Source organism: Diabrotica virgifera, chromosome 5 (assembly GCF_917563875.1).
Source record: "Diabrotica virgifera virgifera chromosome 5, PGI_DIABVI_V3a".
NCBI lineage: Eukaryota > Metazoa > Arthropoda > Insecta > Coleoptera > Chrysomelidae > Diabrotica > Diabrotica virgifera.
The window spans coordinates 7,918,275-7,940,687 of NC_065447.1; the positions used below are offsets into that span (position 1 = coordinate 7,918,275).

General features: G+C 31.8%; 1 protein-coding gene across 4 annotated transcripts in view; it reads left to right on the forward strand.

Annotated features, from left to right (window-relative positions):
- Nucleotides 1-22,413, forward strand: part of LOC114338024 (transcription factor SUM-1) — a 182,735-nt gene that overhangs the window by 20,007 nt on the left and 140,315 nt on the right. For 3 of the 4 annotated variants that reach the window (XM_050651260.1, XM_050651258.1, XM_050651262.1), the window contains exons 2-3: nt 7,085-7,392; nt 16,718-16,946. In XM_050651260.1, coding sequence (XP_050507217.1) covers nt 7,100-7,392; nt 16,718-16,946 — 522 coding nt within the window. In that variant the 5' untranslated portion in view covers nt 7,085-7,099. Of the gene's footprint in view, nt 1-7,002; nt 7,393-16,717; nt 16,947-22,413 lie in introns of all 4 variants that reach the window. The other variant, XM_050651259.1, reaches the window with a different exon arrangement.

A 22,413-nucleotide genomic window follows, 5' to 3' on the forward strand; every position in this document is an offset into this window, starting at 1 on the left:
ATGATGCTTATGAACAGACGTTCATAAGCAAATTCATCATTTGAAGAACATCTTCATTGGAAGTGTGCGAAACCCACGATATCGTCACACAACCATACAATAGGATAGACCACACATAACATTTCAGGACCTTCTTACGAATATTCATCGACCGATTCCTGTTACATAAAACTGTTTCCAGGTCATAAAAGCCTTACGATATAAAGCACTAAAATCGCTTAAACTTCTAACTTTTTTAAAGTAAGACGAATAGTTATGAAACTCTTTGCATTCGAGTCGGAGGAGCTTAAGAAAAATTGTTGAACACTTGGCATGAGAGACAAATAGCCCAGTCGGGATAGCATTTGACCTTGCATTAGGAGCTGCCCCAAATTTTATTTTTCTAATCTTTAGGGAGGGTCAATATTAGTGTAAATTTAAAATCTCGTCTGAATTCCGCCGTTGCGTTAGCCACCATCTTTATTTTAAACGAGAACCGTTTTTGCTCAATATTTCCGCCATTTTCAATTTTTTGACAAAAAGTGTACAAAATGAAATTGTTGGAAATGCGATTTTCTATAGTTTCATTTATTATAATTTTTTTCGTGCGGTCGATATTTTCCGAGTTATGAGGGGAAAATAGTGAGAGTTTTAGCATAATTATTGAATTATTGAATTATCTCGTTTATTATTAGCTTTAGAACAAATATATGTCTATACAAAAATGAAGAGAATTAAATTTTGTACAATTTTGATGCCGTACATTTTTTTGATAAAATCAATATTTAAGGTAGTACGTATGTGGTAAAGGTGCGAGCGTAAGACCTGATTGATTTTGTAGCAATTGTTTTTGTTCAATATCTCCGCCATTTTCAACTTTTCGACAAAAAGTGTAAGAACTGAAATTGTTGCAATTACGATTTACTACAATTTTTCGAGAGAACCAGTGGCGGGTCTACAAGGGGGGAAATGGAAAAATTCCCCCCAACAGGGTCCAAAATTAAAAAAAAAATTGTTGAAACATCACGATATATTAGCTGACATAAAACTTAAAATATAGACAGACAAATTCAACCAATCAAACTCGCTAGTTAATAAAATTAAGTGAACTTAATGCATATAATGTCTTTTTATATATTTTATATACTTAGTTTGGTTGATGTTTCATTGGAAGTTTCAAAAGTTGTATAAAATATAATTCTCTTTATTTTTGTTTATATACAATTATGTCGTAAAGTTAATAATAAATGAGACAATTCAATAATTATGCTTCCCCTCCGCTTCCATTATTTTCCCCCTTAACTCGGAGAATATTGATCGTATAAAAAAATTGTGCCAAAGAAATTGTAGGAAATTGCATTTTCAACAATTTTCTTTTCCACCATTTAGGTTGAAAAGTTGAAAATGGCGGAGATATTAAGCAACAACAGTTCTCATTTAAAATCAATATGGCGGCTAATGCAACCGCGGAATTCAGTCGAGATTTTAAATTTACACTACTATTGATCTCTGCTAAAGGATAGAATTATAAAATTTGGGGCAGCTCGGAAACAAAATTCAATTCAATAATTATTATGCTTCCCCCACCACTTTTTACTATTTTCCCATGTAACTTGGAAAATAGCAACAGCATGAAAAAAATTGTTAAAAAGAAATTGTAGGAAATTTTATTTTGAACAATTTTAGTTGAAAATGGCGTAAATATTCAACAAAAACAATTGCTATAAAATCAATCCCGTCTTACGCTCACTCCATTACCGCATACGTACTACCTTAAGGTGATACAGTAGCGATCAACAGGTAGCCAATACGCGTTCCAAGATTGCAGCTGTAATTTTGAATATTTTTTCGAGATATTTGGCACACGTATTCGTAATATAATAAAGAATAGCGGTACAGAGCCCAATTTAAAAAATATATTAATATGTGGAAATTACTCTGTAATTAAATACAATATTAAAAAAACGAGCCTGTACCGCCATTAAGAAGAACAAAAAAATACACTTTCTTCAAATAAACTTTTTTATCCGATGCCTAGATTTTGTGTCATTTTGGAACTACTAATGAAATAAAAAATTTTAGTAGTTCCAAAATGACACAAAATCTAGGCATCGGATAAAAAAGTTTATTTGAAGAAAGTGTATTTTTTTGTTCTTCTTAATGGTGGTACAGGCTCGTTTTTTTAATATTGTATTTAATTACAGAGTAATTTCCACATATTAATATATTTTTCAAATTGGGCTCTGTACCGCCATTCTTTATTATATTACGAATACGTGTGCCAAATATCTGGAAAAAATATTCAAAATTACAGCCGCAATCTTGGAACGCGTTTTCGCTACCTGTTGATCGCTACTGTTTCCTCTTAAATATTAATTTTAGCAAAAAAATTAAAGAGATCAAGATTGTGTAGAATTTAATTCTCTTCATTTTTGTATAGGCACATATTTGTCGTAAAACTAATAATAAACGAGATAATTCAATAATTCAATAAATATGCTCCAACTCTCACTATTTTCCCCTCATAACTCGGAAAATATCGACCGCACGAAAAAAATTATAATTAATGAAATTATAGAAAATCGCATTTTCAACAATTTGAGTTTCTACACTTTTGGTCAAAAAATTGAAAATGGCGGAGATATTGAGCAAAAACGGTTCTCGTTTAAAATCAAGATAGCGGCTAACGCAACGGTGGAATTCAGTCGAGATTTTAAATTTATACCAATATTGACCCTCCCTAAAGATTAGAAAAATAAAATTTGGGGCAGCTCCTAATGCAAGGTTAGGCCTGTTATTCGTCTAACCCGACTGGACTAAAATGAAAATTGCATTGTTGTAGGCGGAAAATTAATTTTCCAAAGTGCATCTCAAAGTGTTCAATAAATAAAAATTCACAACTCAGAAACTAATCATGGAAATTAATTCAATTTTCATACTTAGGGGTTTTTTGAGGTCGCTGAACAAATATCGGGTCGGCGAAACTGTAAGAATTTTATGGAAATTCGTAATAAAAGAAACCGTAACGATATGTTATGAATATAATATTCCAACTACTAGTCTCTTCATTGATTTCAGCAAAGCATTACATATTACGAATTTCCATAAAATATCCGGAGGCGACGATGATACAGGGCACCAGCTACCTCGTACAGCAACGTCGAAGTAATATTCGGTTTCAGCGACCCCAAAACCCTCGGGATAACAATTTTTAACAATTTTTATAATGAACTTCCATAAAACTCCAGGAGATGACATATATATGCCGGGCACCAGGTATCTCGTACAGCATCGCCAATTAGACCAGGGCGGATCTATGAAAAAAACGTCTATTTTTGGTTGTGCGAGGTGGCATTCGGATTTTTGCAGATAAAGTTACGTGACAACTTCAACAATAATAATTGACTTATGCTCCTTCTTAAATATGCCCAGAACATTAATAAAAAAAATTAAAATATCTAAAAAATTCGAAAAACATCGATTTTTCTAATTTCTTTGCTTATAACTTTACTAGCTGACCCGGCAGACTTCGTACTGCCCAATAGATAAAAAAAACTTTTGTATACAATAAACTTAAACTGAACAAAAGGAATTCGTAATTAATAAACAAAATGCTCGATGTGAATGAGGTTTTATTATTATTTTTAATTAATTACACATGATGTTTGAAATAATAAAGTTTAGTTAGAAGTAACAAAATAAAGTTTGTAGTGCAACAGTTACAATCTTAAATTAGTGTATCTTATAATGAATATAACAGCTTTATTATATCTACATTCAAAACAATCCTCTATTAATGATTGGGTTCGGGGAGATTCCAAGTCTATAGGTGTTGATTAAATTAAATTAAATTCAATTAAAATTATTTACAAATAAATAGAATCATATTAACTTAAATACAATTAAGTAAAGCTAAAAAAAAATTAAATAAAAATAATAAATTAATTAAAAAATAATAATAAAATTAAATAAAAGAAAATATAGTCTAATAAAAATAAAAAAAATTTAATAAAATGAAATAAAATAAAATAAACGAAAATAAATAAAATACTTAAATTAAATAAAATTAAACAAAATTAATTAAAATTAAATAAAATTTTATAATTTGCTGCTTGTTCTTTTCGTGTGCTCAGAATTTTTCTCCTGCTTACGGTACCGTTTAGAGATATTTTTTGAAAATTTCGCAAAATTTAAAAATTCATATTTTGCCCAATTTGAGTCCCAAAGTTAAACTGTTCCACTTCTCTTCTATGAAATTTGTCGCTCGTTCTTCTTCTATCCTCAGAATATTGCTACGGCTTGAGATATTGTATTTCGGACACCGATTGCGCTAGAGAAAAAATTTTAGTACAGTTCTGCTCAAAATTCAGCAAGGAGTCTACCTACTTAATTTCATATTTTTCACGTCATTATTGTGAGAGTTACGGCGTCATGGGCAACCCCCTAATGACGTACGGGTATGAAATATAGACAGCAACCTACTACCAGTACAGTCCAATATACCTGCAAAATTTCATAAAAATCGGTCAAGTCGTTTCGGAGGAGTATGGTAACAAACACTGCGACCGGCGAATTTTTTATATAGATGTAAAATATTTAAATGGCTATTAAAAAATAACGGTCTGAGATAGAAAATTGAAAATTTAGGATTGTATGTATCTTTTGCTTCTACATCTCATAAAAATAGTAAAAAACGGTTTTTCCAAAAATTCAAAAAATATATCAGGGGGGGCAACCCCCCTTATGACGTACGGGTATGAAACTCCATATTATCCTATTCCCAGTCCGCTAGAATATACACGTAAAATTTCATAAAAATCTGTTCAGTCGTTCTCGAGTTATAAATGGTGTAACTAACACAACGTCGACTTTCTTTTATATATATAGATAACGATTCATTTTGGAACAAAGTCGTAGCAAAATAAAATAAAGATAATTGAATTTTGTATGATAAACGACTGGTTAAAAATGTCTTAAATTATTACCCTTTCTGCAAAATAGCAATAAATACAAAATAAGGGGGCAAAATAAGCCTGTTTTTATTCAATGTTTTTCAATCACTTTGGTTGCACTTGGAACTTTCGTCATTCGCTTAGAAAATTGTTACAACATACCTAAATTGTTCACCAAATTTCATCCAAATCGGCCTGAAAGATTTTGCAGAATAATGTTGCAATCTAAATTTTTTTTTTAAAGTTCAAATTTTTTAAAAACTTCTTAAGAAAAAGTAGACCATTTAGAAGTTTGATAATTTTTTTACATATAAAGAGGTTCTCTACATATATAATACACTTTGCAGAATGAAAATCGGATTATTTAAGAGGCCTCAGCATTGTTTTAAAGTTATAAACAATTTTTTGGCTTATAAACGAATACATTGAGGACGTTTGAGTTGGCATAAATTCATTTTCTCGAGAATAGGCATCTCTGGAGATAAATTCCGAAAAAAGTCGATTTTTATTTTTCAATTCTAATTTTTTGGTATATATATCATACTAGTGACGTCATCCATCTGGGCGTGATGGCGTAATCGATGGTTTTTTTAATGAAAATAGGTGCCGTGTGATAGCTCAATGGAAAGGCTATTCAATTTTGTATTCACTAATATAAACATTAAAATAATTATTTATACAGGGTTTTAATTAAAAAAAAATTGAATTTAAATAATTCCAATATTTAGATTACGTCATCACACCCAGATGGATGACGTCACTAGTATGATATTTCTGCCAAAAAATTATAATTTAAAAATAAAAATCGATCTATTTGGGGATTTATCTCCAGAGTCGCCCATTCTCAAGAAAATGAATTTATTCCAACTCAAACGTCCTCACTGTATTTGTTTATAAGCCAAAACATTGTTTATAACTGTAAAACAGTACTGAGGACGCTTAAATAATCAGATTTTATATCTGTAAAGTGTATTAGATAGGTAAGGAACCCCTTTATATGTAAAAAATTAGCAAACTTCTAAATGATCTACTTTTTGTTCAGAAAGATTTTAAAAAATTTGAACTTTTTAAAAAAAATTAATGCTGTAAGAATTTTCTAAGCAATTTATGAAGGTTGTAAGTGCAACCAAAGTGGTTGAAAAACATTGAATAAAACAGTCTCTTTTACTCCTTATTTTCTATTTATTTCTATTTTGCAGAAAGGGTAATAATTAAAGACATGTTAGACCAGTCGTATATTATACAAAATTTAATTATCTTTATTTTATTTCTATACGACTTTAATCCAAAATGAATCGTTTTAAAGTCATAAGCAATAAAAGTAGAAAAAACTCAATATTTTTCGAAATTTTTAAATAAATATTTATTATTTTCTTATTTTCTTATTAATGTTCCGAGCATATTTGAGAAGGAGCATAAGGCAATTATAATTATTGAAGTTGTCACCTAAAAAAATCCGAATGCCACCTCTCACATCCACCTCAAAACAGATCCGCCCTGGTCTAAATGCAGTATTCGGGTTTGGTGACCTCAAAAACCCCGAGCTAATAAATTTCAACTATTTCCATAACGAATTTCCATAAAACTCCAGGAGAAGACGTGTATACCGGGATACCGGGCACCAGGTACCTCCTGCAGCTTCGGTGGCCCGATATTCCTGTTCAGCGACCTCAAAAACCCCCGAATATGAACATTGAACTCATTTTCATGATTATTGTCCGAGTTGTAAATTTTTATTTTTAATAATTAAATTGGAACGTAAACAAAATTTGGGGGGTTTATTTAAGGAACAAAACCCCATAAAATTTTTATGGGGTGTAAAAATTTCACTATTATTTTTTTAAGATGTTCCTGCTATAAGAATGCCAAAAATCTCTAATAATTTTCGATATTTTGAAAAAAATCGATTTTTATTTTGTAACTTCGAAGGGCTGCAACTTTTTTTATGTGCACAGTTGTACTGAGGTAAGTTAGGTTCAATCGAACTATTTTTGATCCCAGAATATGTGATTTAATTTATGACCTTCATTTTTGTTACACCCTGTATATTCTAAATATTTTTAATACCTAGTAAAAATTAACTAGCAGATCTTGAAATATGTTTATACACGGCACAACAAATTTCTCACATAAAACCATGAAAAACCTTTCAGTGTTCCCGATTTAAAATGAACTACTATTCAAACATTTTCCAACCTTACGATTTACCCCACAACTTTCCCCTTCAACGTCTAAAATATCCCGAAATTAGTGACTATCATAAAACGGTTTCGAAAAATAAAACTGAAGTGAATTCTGAAGTGTTAACGTCGAGAATTAAGGAGACAAACGCTGGTAGGAAACGAAGGAACATTCAGGCAGATGTGTTTTTAAGGAATTTGGAGAAGCAGGACAAATCGCCGATGTCGGACACTTCTTCTAACAGTAGCAGGAGATCCATAGATGACTCGAAAAATATGAGGTAAATAATTTTTAAGGTTGTTGACAATTTTTTCTGATTTTGCTCCACAAAATTTTGTTAGTCGGGATTGAAAATTATTAGTTACAAGCTAATTTTTTTGTAAGTACAGTACAACCTGCCATATACGGACCTGTCATATCCGGACCTCCCCACAGGGGCGTAACAGAGGCCCCCGCAGCGTGAAGCTTGCGGGGGGGCCCCAATCGTTTAGGGGCCCCATCTTGTCATCTGATATTATGTAAAAATCTGTTATTGTTATATTATTTTACGGTGTGTGTTTAAAATTAAAAACGTAAATTTCTAAATAGACGTATTTGCCAAGTGAATCATCTCATAATATCTAGAAACTTAATCCCTTCCGGCCTACCGAAATTTTATGGTAACGGCAATAAATTACGTGGTGTACTACGTGACTACTGAAAGATTTGAGAATTGAAATTTGCCGAAATGGGTTTTCTCTTTAATGTTTACCTACGTTTAGTATTTCGATACAATTGTCCAGAGTCGTAACAGAGGCCCCGCAACATGAAGCCCCAATATGTCAAGGGCCCCATCTTGTTGTCTAATATATGTAAAAATGTGTTTTTATATTATTTGCATACATACGTTTTTTAAGCAGTGCTGTATTGAAAATGAAGTTGTCCATCCGAATTAATAAAATTGTTGATATATTCGCTGATAGTAGATAGTGCACGGAGAAAGTTGCTCATCTCATAGAATAATACTAATGTAATAATTTAGTAATTTTTGTTCTATTTTATTCTTTACCAATAAAGATGAAAAATATAAGTCGTCATAAACAATGCATGAATACACAAATAGCTCAGTAAATGACAGTTTTGGAGTGAAATTATCAGCGTCACGACGTACGTATTTGCTTGACAATTTGGATTTAGGTTCTAGTTACACTCCACTTCAAAGTTGGATTTATGCCGTTGGTTGCTTTTACTTCGGGGGTGACACCCCTCCTTGGGGTGAAAAACATACGTTTAAAATAAGTCCGGAAATGTATAAATTGACTAATTATAAGCAACTTTTGTTCTTCTATAGAGTTTCTTTATCTATGTTAATACTTTTCAAGTCATTTGCGATTGAAAATGTTTATTAAAAAAACAACGTTCTCAGACGGGTTTTTCACAAATAACTCAAAAATAAGTACGTATTTATCGTATTAAATATTAGATATCGAAAAAATATTTGTAGCAAAAATGTAGTTTAAAAGATTCAGGAAATGGTGTACTTATTCATGAAGTCTATCGACACAGTGAAAGCACAGTTGAAGCTCATGAAAAATTATTCTTATTTGTCCAATTCCAAATCGAATATTTCAACCTGAAATAATCAAAAATGAAGCAATTTTCGGGAAAAACTCTTAAAACTTTTTTAAATGTTTCAAAAAAAAGCTTTGTTTTTATTTTTTTATAAAAATTTCTAGCACAAAAACTATACGAGTTCGCTCAAAATAAAGTTGGCCCCTTTTTTGGTATAAAAAATCGTGAAAATCTGCCCCTATTTCGTACCCCAAATAAAATTTATCAGTAGCGCTTTACCATTTACTTTAAATATTTATTGTTTATATAATCTGTAAGTTTGACCGGTTCGAAGTTCTTTTTTTGAAAAAATTTATTAAAAGTTTTTTTATTTTGGAAAAATGCCTTTTTTATTCAAAATAACTTAAAAAGTATTAGTGATACGAAAAATCTCAAAGAGTAAAGAAATGTAGGTAGGTCTTGCTTTTATAAATATTTTGGCTTTATTTTGTTTTTCTGTAAGACAAAAATTTGTTAAGACATGGCTGTTTAAAATTTGCATATAGTCGTGATTAGTGACTCGTTTAACCCATAACCTAGAACCCTTTTAAAAATAAACACTTTGAACCGGTGAAACTTACAGGTCGTATAAAACAGTTAGGTAATTTGTAAGGCGATAATGATTAGTTTCATTTGGGGTGCTAAATAGGGGGAGATTTTCATAATTTTTTACCAAAAAAATGGGATTAACTGCATTTTGAGCGTAACTAGTTTAGTTTTGATGCTAGAAACTTTTGTAAAAAATAAAGCTTCTTTTAAACACTTTAAAAAAGTTCTGAGTTTCCCCGAACAATATTTCATTTTTTGGTTATTTCACGTTGAAATATTTGATTTGGAATTTGACGAATAAGAAAAACTTTTCATGAGCTACATGTTTTCTTTTACTGAGTCGATGAACTTCATTTTTGTTTCACTTTTTTTATAAGCTAGATACGTTTTTGCTAACAATATTCTTTTCGATCGAATATTTACTCTTTAAACTATTTGCCAAAAATCGCCTAAAATCGCGTTTTTTTTTTGTTGAACAATAAACATTTTTACTCATAAATAACTCGAAAAATCTTGAGTTGACCACTTCGGTGGTGACACTGAAAATTACACGGTATCGCCATATTTTACGTTGATTTACTGGGCTGTAACACATATAGGTATTTGTCACACATGTCGCATTGGACAATTTTTTAAAGGGGGCCCATTTCCAATTCTGCGGGGGGGCCCCGTCGGAGTTTGTTACGCCACTGCCTCCCCATATCCGAACGGTTCTGCGCCGTCCGGATCTACCGAAATATACCGAGAAAGGCAGTCCTGCTATTGGACAACGCACTAAAAGAAGATCTAAAAGATGGCGAAATAATGTATTATAGAATCTATAAAACGTGTTTATCGACGAAAGTTATTGACGGCGTTAATTACTGGAATGTATGAAGGAGAAAACGTTTCAGAGACTGTAAAAGAAGTAGTGGTCGTGATATCCGGATTTTTTCATATCCGGATCGGTCTGTCGCCACATTGATCCGGATATGGCAGGTTTTACTGTAGCTTCATTTTGACGAGTCGTCCAACTTTTGGTATTTGTCCCTCCGGAGATGACCTTATGCAGTAATTGCAGTGACGCGTAGTTTGTCGCTTTAAACTGCCGCATGGCACGCAGTGGTTCCAAATGCTGAAAACGTTGTCATGAGGCGAAAAAAAGTCCCTATCTAGGGATTTTCACGTTTACAGTTGTTTTCTCATACTATCGTAGAGTCATAATACGCAGGTATAAGGATCTATTCTCATTCGTAGCTCTGAAACAAGTGAGCCATGTCCGAGGTTATTTTGGCCGGCAGAGAAAGTGATAAAGAACGCGTATATTGAAAACGCTGTAAAACGTTTTTTAGTATATCAATTTTATCTCTGTAAAGCATATTCTTCTTCTCAAGACAGAACCTCACTGGTCAAATGAGGTTTGAACCAGAAGAGATCCTAAAACTACCAATAAGAATGCTGTTGGCCTTCGTTGAGGCACAATACTTATTGAGTTTAAGGAAAAAACAGAGTATGGTACAAAGGTCTTACAACCAAGTGCCAGAGACTAATAAGTCTCGCCTGAGTTAAGAAGAAGAGAATAAAAAAAGCAAAAAAGGCATAAATACGTATTTATGACTATTATAGTATTAAAGAACAAGGTATTTTGTTGTTTGGAATTTCTTGCCATCTTCGGATAATAGCTTTTTGATTATTTGTATGGCTTGAAGGAAAAATGTATATAACATTATGTACTAAGCATTTTTTTTCAGTCAATACATTGCCAGACTCTTGTTAACTTTTTCATTCTTGAAAAACTGTAATTTGAAATCTTAAGCAGTTTATTATTCAAGTAAATAAATACAACAGGTTCAGTTTTTTACCTATGTATTTTATCTATTTTGCTCGTGAGTTTTTATGATTTTTCTCGATTTGTCTCTGTTTTTTTTAACAAGCCATTATATTATTTTGAACTTGATTTATTTTGCCAGTTTTTTATGTGTTAGACGAACAGGTAAACTACGAAAGCTATAAATAACCTCTTCCAAAATTGTTTTTATATTCCATAGTGAAAGATACCACAACAAAACGCCAGAATTATTACTAATACATTCAGCTTTCTCTCCAATCTTCAAGCGAAATCCAAACATGAGAAATTCTAGCTCTATAGGGAGCCGATATGAACACAAAAGGGTATCTCCTAGGATTCGAACCGATCGTCCATCGATTTCCCACAAGTTTCGAGAGATGTTAGCAAAATAAGAAATATGGAGAACTAATCTCGGCTCTGGTTCACGCTATACGAGTACGGTCACATTCGTTTTATTTTGTGGTCGTTCAATTTTCTGAGTAATCCTGATTGGCGTATTACGTAATCGTTAATTGTTAGAGAATAATAGAACTGCTCACAGTAAAAAGATGTAGACATAATTGGCTATTAGGAGTAAAATATCAATATTGTTCTGAAATTCTCTTATTGTTTGACCATTTTGTTGGATGTTTCATTAGGATCAACCACGATTATAACATAAACTCTTTATTTGAAAAGAAAAGAAAATACTAAACTTATTCATTGTTGGTTTTAATACATATACCTTGGACTTTTTTATAGACATAGTTTTAAAAATTATGCATCACCTAAAATTATGCTCATTTTTATAGTTGATTTTTTCGTGAACAAATTAACGGATTCCGCTATTTTTTATCATTTTCGATTTTTCTTTGGTATTTACACACTTGGGCAAAGGTTCGGATCGGATTACGGAAAAATTAAAATCGTCGACTTTGGATGATACACCGCCAGAACCAATATTTTCTAGCGTTCCTTTATCGTCGGCAGCAGTTCAATCTGCAAACAACATTGCAGTAACTGGCAGCAAATTTCCTGGCAACATCGCTTCCAACTATTCCTTTGCCTATTTTTAATGGCAGTATCGACACGTGGTTAGGCCATTATGATTTATTTAATTCATTAGTTTATGAAGATTTCTCCCGTGAGAAATAGTATATTGTACAACAAGTGAGAAAAAAGCATATTTCTCACGAGCGCAGAAGTTTGTTGGCACGAGCCGAGGTGAGGGCCGCAATAACGAGGCGAGGGCCGCAAATCAAGCGTTCTCATGTGTTGTACACTGTACTTTTTCTATGGATTCGGTTTTGTCAAGAGTTCAAACTTCAAAATTAAATAGTGTAGGTGCTTTTAGGTATATTATATGCACAAATTGAAATAAAATACATATACATGTAGGTATTTAATATTCTTAAAATTTATATACCTTATTTTTTTAAATTCTAATTAACAGTTATTTTTGAACAGTTTTGAAAAGTAATTCTGGTAGGTTTTGCTTTAACAGATTTATTTGACAACATTAATTGTGTTTGTATTGTGCATGTTACCATGGAAACGGCGATCATAGTATGGAAGACCGTAGGAAAACTCGTGAGAAAAATAATTTCCCACTGCAATGGCCGACTTTTCTCACTGCGTGAGGAATTGTTCGTTTTGAATGTATGTAATTAGTAAGAGAACTTGCATATTGTATAGCATCCATAGAAAAACTATTTTATTTGAAAAGTTGTTAAACAGGAGAAGCTGCGGACATAATATCTTCTATCGAATTGTCTGGTCAAAATTATTATTTCGCGTGGAATTTGTTACAAGAGCGCTATGATGATCGAAAATTCATTAGTTATAGTTATTTCAAATCGCTAATAGACACGCCGTGCATATCAAAAGAATTTTCAACTCGCGCATTCTTGGATCATATTCAAAAATATTTAAGAGCGTTAAAAAATCTTGGTCAATTCATCGACTCGTGAGATTCCTTTCTCGTCATTTTATTCAAAGACAAATTCACTAATCACTAATAGTCTCCGCGAACGATGGGAGGATAATACTAACGAATCGCGTAATCCAACAATGAAACAAATGATGTCGTTTTTAAATAGAAAAGCTCAACTCGAAAACACGTGATCTTAGTATATCAAAAATCCTTCACCAAATAAATCAAAATCGTCGAATACGGCTCGGCATTCTCGAAATCAACATACTTATACTACAACTACTTCACAAAATAGTTGTATTTTTTGTGAAGGTGAGCATTATTTCAATTCCTGCCGTGAATTCACATCGTTATCGCCTGTTGAGCGTTATGAAGTTGTTAAAAAGGTGGATTGTGTATTATTGTGTAATAACACAAAAGTTTGTTGCATTTTGATAAACCAAAAGAAGCTTCGAATAACAATAAAAATACAAATACGGTGTTAGCGTACATTTGCAAATGCGCAAATTTGTACAGCGAAATGTTGGAACAATATTACAAGATTGGTTAATATTAATAACATATTATTTACAAGATATTACAAAATTTGTTAATATGAATAACATGTATCTAGAAATTGGGTTGAGGCAAAATATTAATGATTTAGAATTTAGATAATAAATTAAAATATGATTTTGATGAAATATGCAGGCGATTCTTGATTACAGCTTGTATGAAAAAAAAAATATTTTGCTGATCCAGTCATGGATAAGATACACCTTCTAAATAGAAGTAGCTTTAACAGTTGCCAAAGTCTTTTACCACTAATGTCAAAATTGTTTCGAATTTGTAATTCTCAAGACCTACAAACGATGCAAAAGATCGATGACGAATGGAGGAAACTTAAACAATACCAGGATATTCCAATGCCAATGGAATGCGATAATCTGGATGAATTATATTTTCAAATGGGCCATATAAAATATTTTGACGGTAATCTTCTATTTACTAATTTGAGTGTCTTTGTATTGACTGTGTTCACTTTACCTCATTTTAATTAAAGTTGTGAAAGACAATTTTCAAAACTAAATTTAATAAAGAAGAAGTGCAGGAACCGCTTGGTAACAGATACTTTATATGGCATTATGCATTCAGTCCAATTAGTTTATCTTCAAAAGGGTTGTGTTAAGTTTATACCGTCAGTTTACACCGTCAGAAATAATGGTTACAACTATGAATATAACAAATTTATACAATAAAAAATATTAAAAAAAAATTTAAGAAACGCTTTTCTTTAGTTACGAGTGACTTAACATTAAAAATATTATAAAAAATCAACTAAAAGGCAACAAAATAAAAAAAATTCAAACTCGAAGGGTTATTCGAAAAAACTGTTAGATTAAATATACAAAAGTCTCACAAATTTGTTAAAAAATTGAAAAAATCTAACACATTCGTTAAAGAAAAGCGTGGGGCGCGAAAAGTAAAAAAGTATCAAACCGTTTATTCGATTAAGACCCGCCCCACGCTTTTCTTTAACGAATGTGTTAGATTTTTTCAATTTTTTAACGAATGTGTGTGAGACTTTTGCATATTTAATATGTCTAACAGTTTTTTTTAGAATAATCCTTCGAGTTTGAATTTTTTTTATTTTTTGCTTTTTGGTTGATTTTTTTATACTTAATATTTTTAATGTTAGTCACTCGTAACTAAAGAAAAGCGTTTCTTAAAAAATGTTTTCATATTTTTTTACATTTTTACTTTTTAGTCTTACACTTTTCCAAAAAATTAAAATATATCGTCATGGTTAAAAAAAGGATGTATATATAATAATAGACACATTTTTTGCATTTATTTCAACATTTGATACATACATTGTACATTTTATGTAATTTCTTCATACATTTCTTAAATCAAAATTATTATTTACACCTATTACACTTTTCGCAGTCTTTCCATCTCTTCTAATGCTTTACTATTGCACGATGTAGACCCTGTTAATTTCTCGCAATGCAGTTCTTCGATGCGCAAGCCGTCTAATGATCGCACTCGGCTCAATGCAACGTAAGCATGTCCTTCCGCAAACACTTTCGGGCCCAAGTTTTTTTTTTGTACCTAAACAATTAACGTAAAAAGTGAAATTATGTATAGTTCATATAATTAGCTACAATCTGTAAAAGTTTTTAATTTCTACATTGTAAAAAACAAGAGAATTTAAGCATTTTCCATTAAAATCGTTATTTTTTTATTTAAACAATGAATAAACATAAAAAAATGTATTGACTATTCGTGTATTGTTCCCGCGAATGCATATGTCTGCAAATTCTCATTCATTTGAATTGGCAGTCAAATTAACGTCTAAAGATTTGACCCAAAAGATTGAACTAAAGAAAAGCGTTTTAAAGAAGATGATGATAAACTGCAAGGAGTTGAATTCACATTACCTGAATAGTGAATATTTTTTTACTCATGTTTTTGAAGTGAAAACTTCTTTAGGGACATTGTGCGATTTTTGGATAGGGGAAAAAGCATTGAATTCGCGACCGTCATCGCTTATGCTCTATATTATTTGTATGTAGTATATATAAATTGTATAGAAGTATTTAAATTTAAAATAAATTTAAAACCTATTTTAAGATGGGGAAAAAGTCATCTCTTCGGCGAAATAAATTTTGTACGTATCTGTATTATGTGTATCTATACATAAATTGTATAGAAGTTTTTAAATTTAAAATAAATGTAAAACCAATTTTTGGATTGGGGAAAATGGATTTATTTCGCGACCGTCATCTCTTTGGCGAAATAAATTTTGTACGTATATGTATTAAAGTGAAAACTTCTTTAGAGACGTTGTGCACTTTTTGGATGGGAAAAAGTATTGAATTAGCGACCGTCATTGCAACCGTCATCGCTTCGGCAAAATAAATCTTTAAAATGAAAACTTCTTTTGGGGACGTTGTGCACTTTTTAGATGGGGAAAAACTATTGAATTAGCGACCGTCATCGCGACCGTCATCGCTTTGATGACATACATTTTTGAAGTGAAAACTTCTTTAGTGACATTGTGCACTTTTTGGATGGGGGAAAATGATTAAATTAGCGACCGTCATTGCTTCGACGAAATAAATATTGGAAATGAAACTTCTTTAGGGACGTTGTGCACTTTTTGGATGGGGAAAAATTATTAAATTAACGACCGTCATCGCTTCGATGAAATAATTTTTTGAAGTGAAAACTTCTTTAGGGACGTTGTGTACTTTTTGGATGGGGAAAAAGTATTAAATTAGCGACCGTCATCGCTTCGACGAAATAAATTTTTTTAATTGAAAATTTCTTTAAGGACGTTGTGCACTTCTTGTATGGGGAAAAAGTATTGAATTTGCGACCGTCATCGCTTCGCTGAAATAAATTTTGTACGTATATAAATTATGTGTATGTTACATAAATAGCATAGGGCATGCGCATCGCGTGCATGATATAGGTATAGCACTTCTTTTTGGAAGGGAAAAACCATTCACCTTGTAATTTATATACTATAACTATAAGAAGTTTTCACTTCTGTCGGCACTCCCACGAGTGCCTTCAATTTTTTTTTTCTTTTAAATAATTTGTTTGTATATTAAGTTCGGTTTTAAAAAATATTTGACCGCTAAATCAACCGGATCTGTTTTATTCTCTTCAATATCTAATACATCGTAGTTTACACGACCCCAAAACCAATACTAATACATTTCTCATTATTTCCAGCTTAAGAATAGACACCGGATACGTGAGCGCGGAGAGTTCGATAGAAGAGAGCGAAGAGGAAAAAGAAATCGCGCATCACATCTTAGAGCCCGCGGTACATCATACAGGATGTACAATAAATGGACCGAGGAAGTGCCTGGCGTGGGCCTGCAAGGCCTGCAAGAAGAAGACCGTTGCGATAGATCGAAGGAAAGCGGCCACTCTTCGCGAGCGTAGGAGACTTAGAAAGGTAAATTAGATTTACTAATAGGTTTATCCGTTGATACGAGGGTTGGAAAGTAATTTACTGAAGGTAAATTTCCAAGTCTCTTCGTGCGTCAAACATGTTTAAATTCAAATTTTTGTTTGACCTTATCGTTCATATTTTTACGTAAATATGACATGTCGGTTAAAAATTCGGATATCAAAAGGAATATAAATATGAATAAAAATACAAGAGGAATGTACCTTTGGCTATGCCACTTAAACACTTTAAAAAAATTAAAATGAGTTTTCCCCAAAAGAGTGCTTCGTTTTTTTGGTTATGGCACGTTAAAATATTCGATTTGGAATTTGACGAATATGAACCTATATTTCATTAGCTATAACTCTGCTTCTAGTAGGTATAGTGACCTAATACAGTCCCTGGCCATATTATTATGACCACCTATGAATTTTTACAAAAATCAACTATTCCACTAGGTATATTTTGTTGTTTAAAAATTATTTTTAAATTTGATTTTGTTATGTAATGTTAATGTTATACATTAACTATAATATATTTAATAGTAAACAGCAATAAAACATTTGAAAATATTCCATATTTATATTTTTTTAATATTTTGTTGTACTCCTGACCTTAATCCCATGGAAAATATTTTGGAGATTTTAAAACCAGAAATTTCCAATGGAAAGGTCACCAAGAAAATTTTTTTGATTGAAGAAATAATATATCATTGGCACCACAATGAAAAATTGAAGCAAAGTGGATTTAACTGCATTCAAAGTATGCCAAGACGGGTACTAGCGGCAATCAAAGTTAAAGGGGCTCAACAAAATATTTAAAAAATACAAATATGTGATATTTTCAAATGTTTTATTCCTGTTTATTATAAAATGTATTACATTTAGTAATAAACAACAATAAAGCATTTAAAAATATCATATATTTATGTTTTTTTAAATTTTTTTAAGCCTCCTTTAACTTTGATTAGCACTTGTACCCGTCTTAGCATACTTTTAGGGCCGGTTGTTCGAACGCTAATCAACATTAATCACTATCAAATACTTAATTACTGTCACAACTGTCAATGTCAACTTTGGTTGGGTTGCCGAAAACATATTTATTGATGACAATTATGAAATTAGTTAATCAATTATGTTAATAATTGTTATGTTAATTGACTAACTAATCTCATAATTATAATTAACTATGTTTTCAGCAACCCAACCAAAGTTGACATTGACAGTTGTGACAGTAATTAAATATTTGATAGTGATCAATGTTGATTAGCGTTCGAACAACCGGCCCTTAATGCAGTTAAACTCACTTTGCTTCAATTTGTCATTGGGGCTCCAGTGATATATTAGTTCTTCAATAAAAACAATTTTATTGGTGACCTTTTCATTGGAAATTTTTCATTTTAAAAGCTCCCAAACATTTTCTATGGGATTAAGGTCAGGAGCTCAAAAAATATTAAAAATATATAAATATGTAATATTTTTTTCAAATGCTTTATTGCTGTGTATTATTAAATATATTGTAGTTAATGTATAACATTAACATAATAATATGGCCAGGGACGGTATATACACCTTTTTTTCACTTTTTTCGTGCTATATTTTTGATAAGAATTTTTTTTCGACCAAATACTTACTTTTTGAGTTATTTGCGAAAAACCGTCTGAAAACTTGGTTATTTTGTAGAAAAATTAACATGTTCACTCGCAAATAACTCCAAAAATATTAACTTGGTGAAAAAATGTTATAGAACAAAAGTTGCTTAGAATTAGTCATTTTATCCATTTCCGGACTTATTTCGAATATATATTTTTCACCCCCAAAAGGGGGTGAAACTCATCCCTAGGGCAAAAGCACACATCGGCACAATATCACTTTTTTCTTTGACTTGTTAGCTATATACAGGGTGTTTCATTAATAATTGTCCATATAGTAACTGGAGAAACCTTAGCACAAAATACGAAGATTTAACCTAAAACACTTACATAAAATGTTGTTCCTTACTGAGTTACAGGGTGTTTTATCTTAAAATTTAAAAACTATTTTTGCTCAGCATTTTAAAACTATTCGACGTATCCTTTTCATACTTGGCAGGAAGTATAGGTACTATACAAGCTACTAAATTTTGTTAAATACACGCTTGTGGCTATTACCAGAGGCGTACGACGGGGGAAAGTGAATGGTTGACCCTTTCCAAATTCTACGCCACTGGCGAAATTGCTATTTTAGTTCAATTTTTGGATTCCCCAATACTTTCTATGAAAATAATATACTCTTTATTCGTAACGATAAAGTCATTAGTTTTCGAGATCTTTGAAGTTAAAAATGAAACTACACGGTTATTTTGATTAATGTATTGTGTCGCTTCATTTTTATTTTCAAATATCTCGAAAATTAATCAGTTTATCGTTACATATGAAGAGTATATTATTTACATAAAAAGTATTGTAAAATCAAAAATTACACTAAAATAGCAATTTTATCAGTGGCGTAGAATTTGGGAAGGGTCAACCAGCCACTATCCCCTGTCGTACGCCTCTGGTAGTAGCTAGAAACGTTTATTTATCTTAATTTAGTAGGGTGTACAGCACCTACAATTTCTGCCAAGTATGATAAGGATACGCCAAATAGTTTGAAAGTACTGGGTACAAATAATTTTTAAATTTTAATCATATGAATCGTATCATAAATTAATCAAAATAACTGTGCCGTTTCATATTTAACTTCAAATATCTCGAAAACTAATGACTTTATCATTACCAATGAAGAGTACATTATTTACGTAGAAAGTATTGGAAAATCTAAAAATGGCACTAAAATAGTAATTCCTCCAGTGACGTAGAATTTGAGAAGGGTCAACCATTCACCATCCCCTGTCGTACGCCTCTGGTAGTAGCTAGAAACGTTTGTTTATCATAATTTAGTAGTGTGTCTAGTAGTCGCACTTTCTGCCAAGTATGAAAAAGATACGTCGAATAGTTTTAAATTGCTAAGCAAAAATAGTTTTTAATATTTTAGATAAAACACCCTGTAACTTAGTAAGGAACCACATTTTATTTAAGTGTTTTAGGTTAAATCTTCGTATTTTGTGCTAAGGTTTCTCCAGTTACTATATGGACAATTATTAATGAAACACCCTGTATACAGGGTGTCCAGAAACTCTACCGACAAACGAAGACAGGAGATTCCTCAGATAATTTTAAGACAATTTAACCCAATTCACCTAGTTCGAAAATGCTTCTGAAGGGAGCTAGAGCTCTTTGAAGATGGCGTCATGAAATTAGTTTTTCTTAAATACCTCCAGAAGGCTTCTATATAGAAAAACGAAAATTGGTATGCGTATTTAATTTTCAGAGATGAATCGATTCCATTGATTGCAAATTTCTAGGACTGGTCATAGGCGTCCGTTTTGGGTAGAGCAACGGGTATTTTATCGTATAACTTTTTTGTCCTTAACTTTTATGCATTTTTTATTATTAAATTGTGAGGTATTCTAGTACTAAAAGGTACTATTGCTTTAAGTCGGTAGGATGCACCGTTTTCTATAAAAATCGATTTGAATGTTTTTCGTTTTTGGAATTTGAAAAAAAATTGAAAGAACTTTTCAGCAAAAAACGAAGTATTTTACCAACATAAAGTAAGAGTAACTTTTAGTACTCGAATACCTCATAAATTAATAATCTAGTGTCAAAAATGCTCGAAAATTCAAGACAAAAACATTATGCTATAAAATAACTGTTGACCTACCCAAAACGGACGCCTATGACCAGTACTAGAAATTCGCAATTAATGAAATCGATTTATCTCTGGAATATAAATAAATGTACGAGTTTTCGTCTTTCTAAACAGTTTTTTTTAAATTTTTTTTTGTAATTCAGAAAGTGAAAAATTTTCAAATCGATTTTTCTAGAAAACGGTGTGTCCTACTGATTTAAAACAGGAGTACCTTTTAGTACTAGAATACTTCACAATTTAATAATCCAGTGTCAGAAATGCATAAAAGTTAAAGATAAAAAAGTTATGCGATAAAATAACCGTTGCCCTACCCAAAACGGACGCCTATGATCGGTACTAGAAATTTGCAATGTATGGATTAGATTTATATCTTGAAGATAAATACGCGTACCAATTTTTGTTTTTCTAAATAGAAGCGTTCTGGAGGTATTTAAGAAAAACTAATTACAAGACGCCATCTTCAAAGAGCTCTAGCTCCCTTAAGAAGCATTTTCGGACTAAGTGAATTGGGTTAAATTATCTTAAATTTACCTGAGGAATCTCCTGTCTTCGTTTGTCGGTAGAGTTTCTGGACACCCTATATATGCCAAATTTCATGTCAATCCAAGCGGTTGTTTAAAATTTGGAATTTTTGCAATATTTTATGGAAAATATTGCAGGTTACAACCTCCCGAGATTTTCAAAAATTATAAATCATACAGTATGCCGAGGAAATTAAGATGCGAGAATTTTAAATAATTCACAACCCATCTGCTCAGCGTGGTAAAAGTTCCAACAAGAAAGATTTCTTAGTACTCAACAAAAGAGTAAATTAATTAAAATGTCTAAACATTTTCAAATCGGAGAGTGCAGGAAGAGTCTATACCAGTTTCGGAGGTTTTTCCTCCTCATCAGGTTGTAACCAAAGAAAGTATTCCACCTTTTGTCAATCTGGTGGTATGGGAACGATATTTATTGTCGTTTTCTGTGCTACTTCGATTGATAACTTACTTTGTTTTTCGGTAGATGGCTCTAGTGCATCCGCGACATTTCGTTCTTTGCAATTCGGAAGGGCCCAAAGTATGATACCTGGGGAAATCGGAGAGAAGAGGATATGGTACTACTGATGAGGAGGAAAAAACCTCCGAAACCGGTATAGACTCTTCCTGTACTCTCCGATTTAACCAGAGTATTATGCAGCTGCTGCACTTTCGTGTTGCAAAGAAATTGAAAATGTTTATACATTATAATTTAAATAGTTTTCTTTTTCCTTTTCATAACTTTATACACTTTTTTATATTAACCATATCTATATTAACACATGTCTCTTCTATTGGTATTAGACGTATTTAAGGTTAATTTAACACGGAACAGAAAAGTAGAAATCATATGAAACCAAGAAAACAAAACAGCAGCCTTCTTTTAGACCTGTCTGTCAGTGCCTCTATGATTATGCAACTTTCATCGCAATTGCAAGTTTAATATAGACCTCCCCTAATTTCTTCCAGTTGTGTCGGACTTGGACTTCCTGCAACCAATTCCCAGCAACCCTTTTGACGTCATCTGTTTTTCGTGTAGGTGGTCTACCTCTATTTCTTCTGTCTGCTCGTGGTCTCAAAACTGTAATTTTTTGGGTCCACCTTCCGGCCTTCATTTTAAATACATTGACCGCCAAATTCCACTTGTCTTTCTTCTGATTTCCTCGTTTCTTATCCTGTCTTTGAGAGTCAGTCCAAGTAGTGACCGTTCCATTCTTCTTTGGT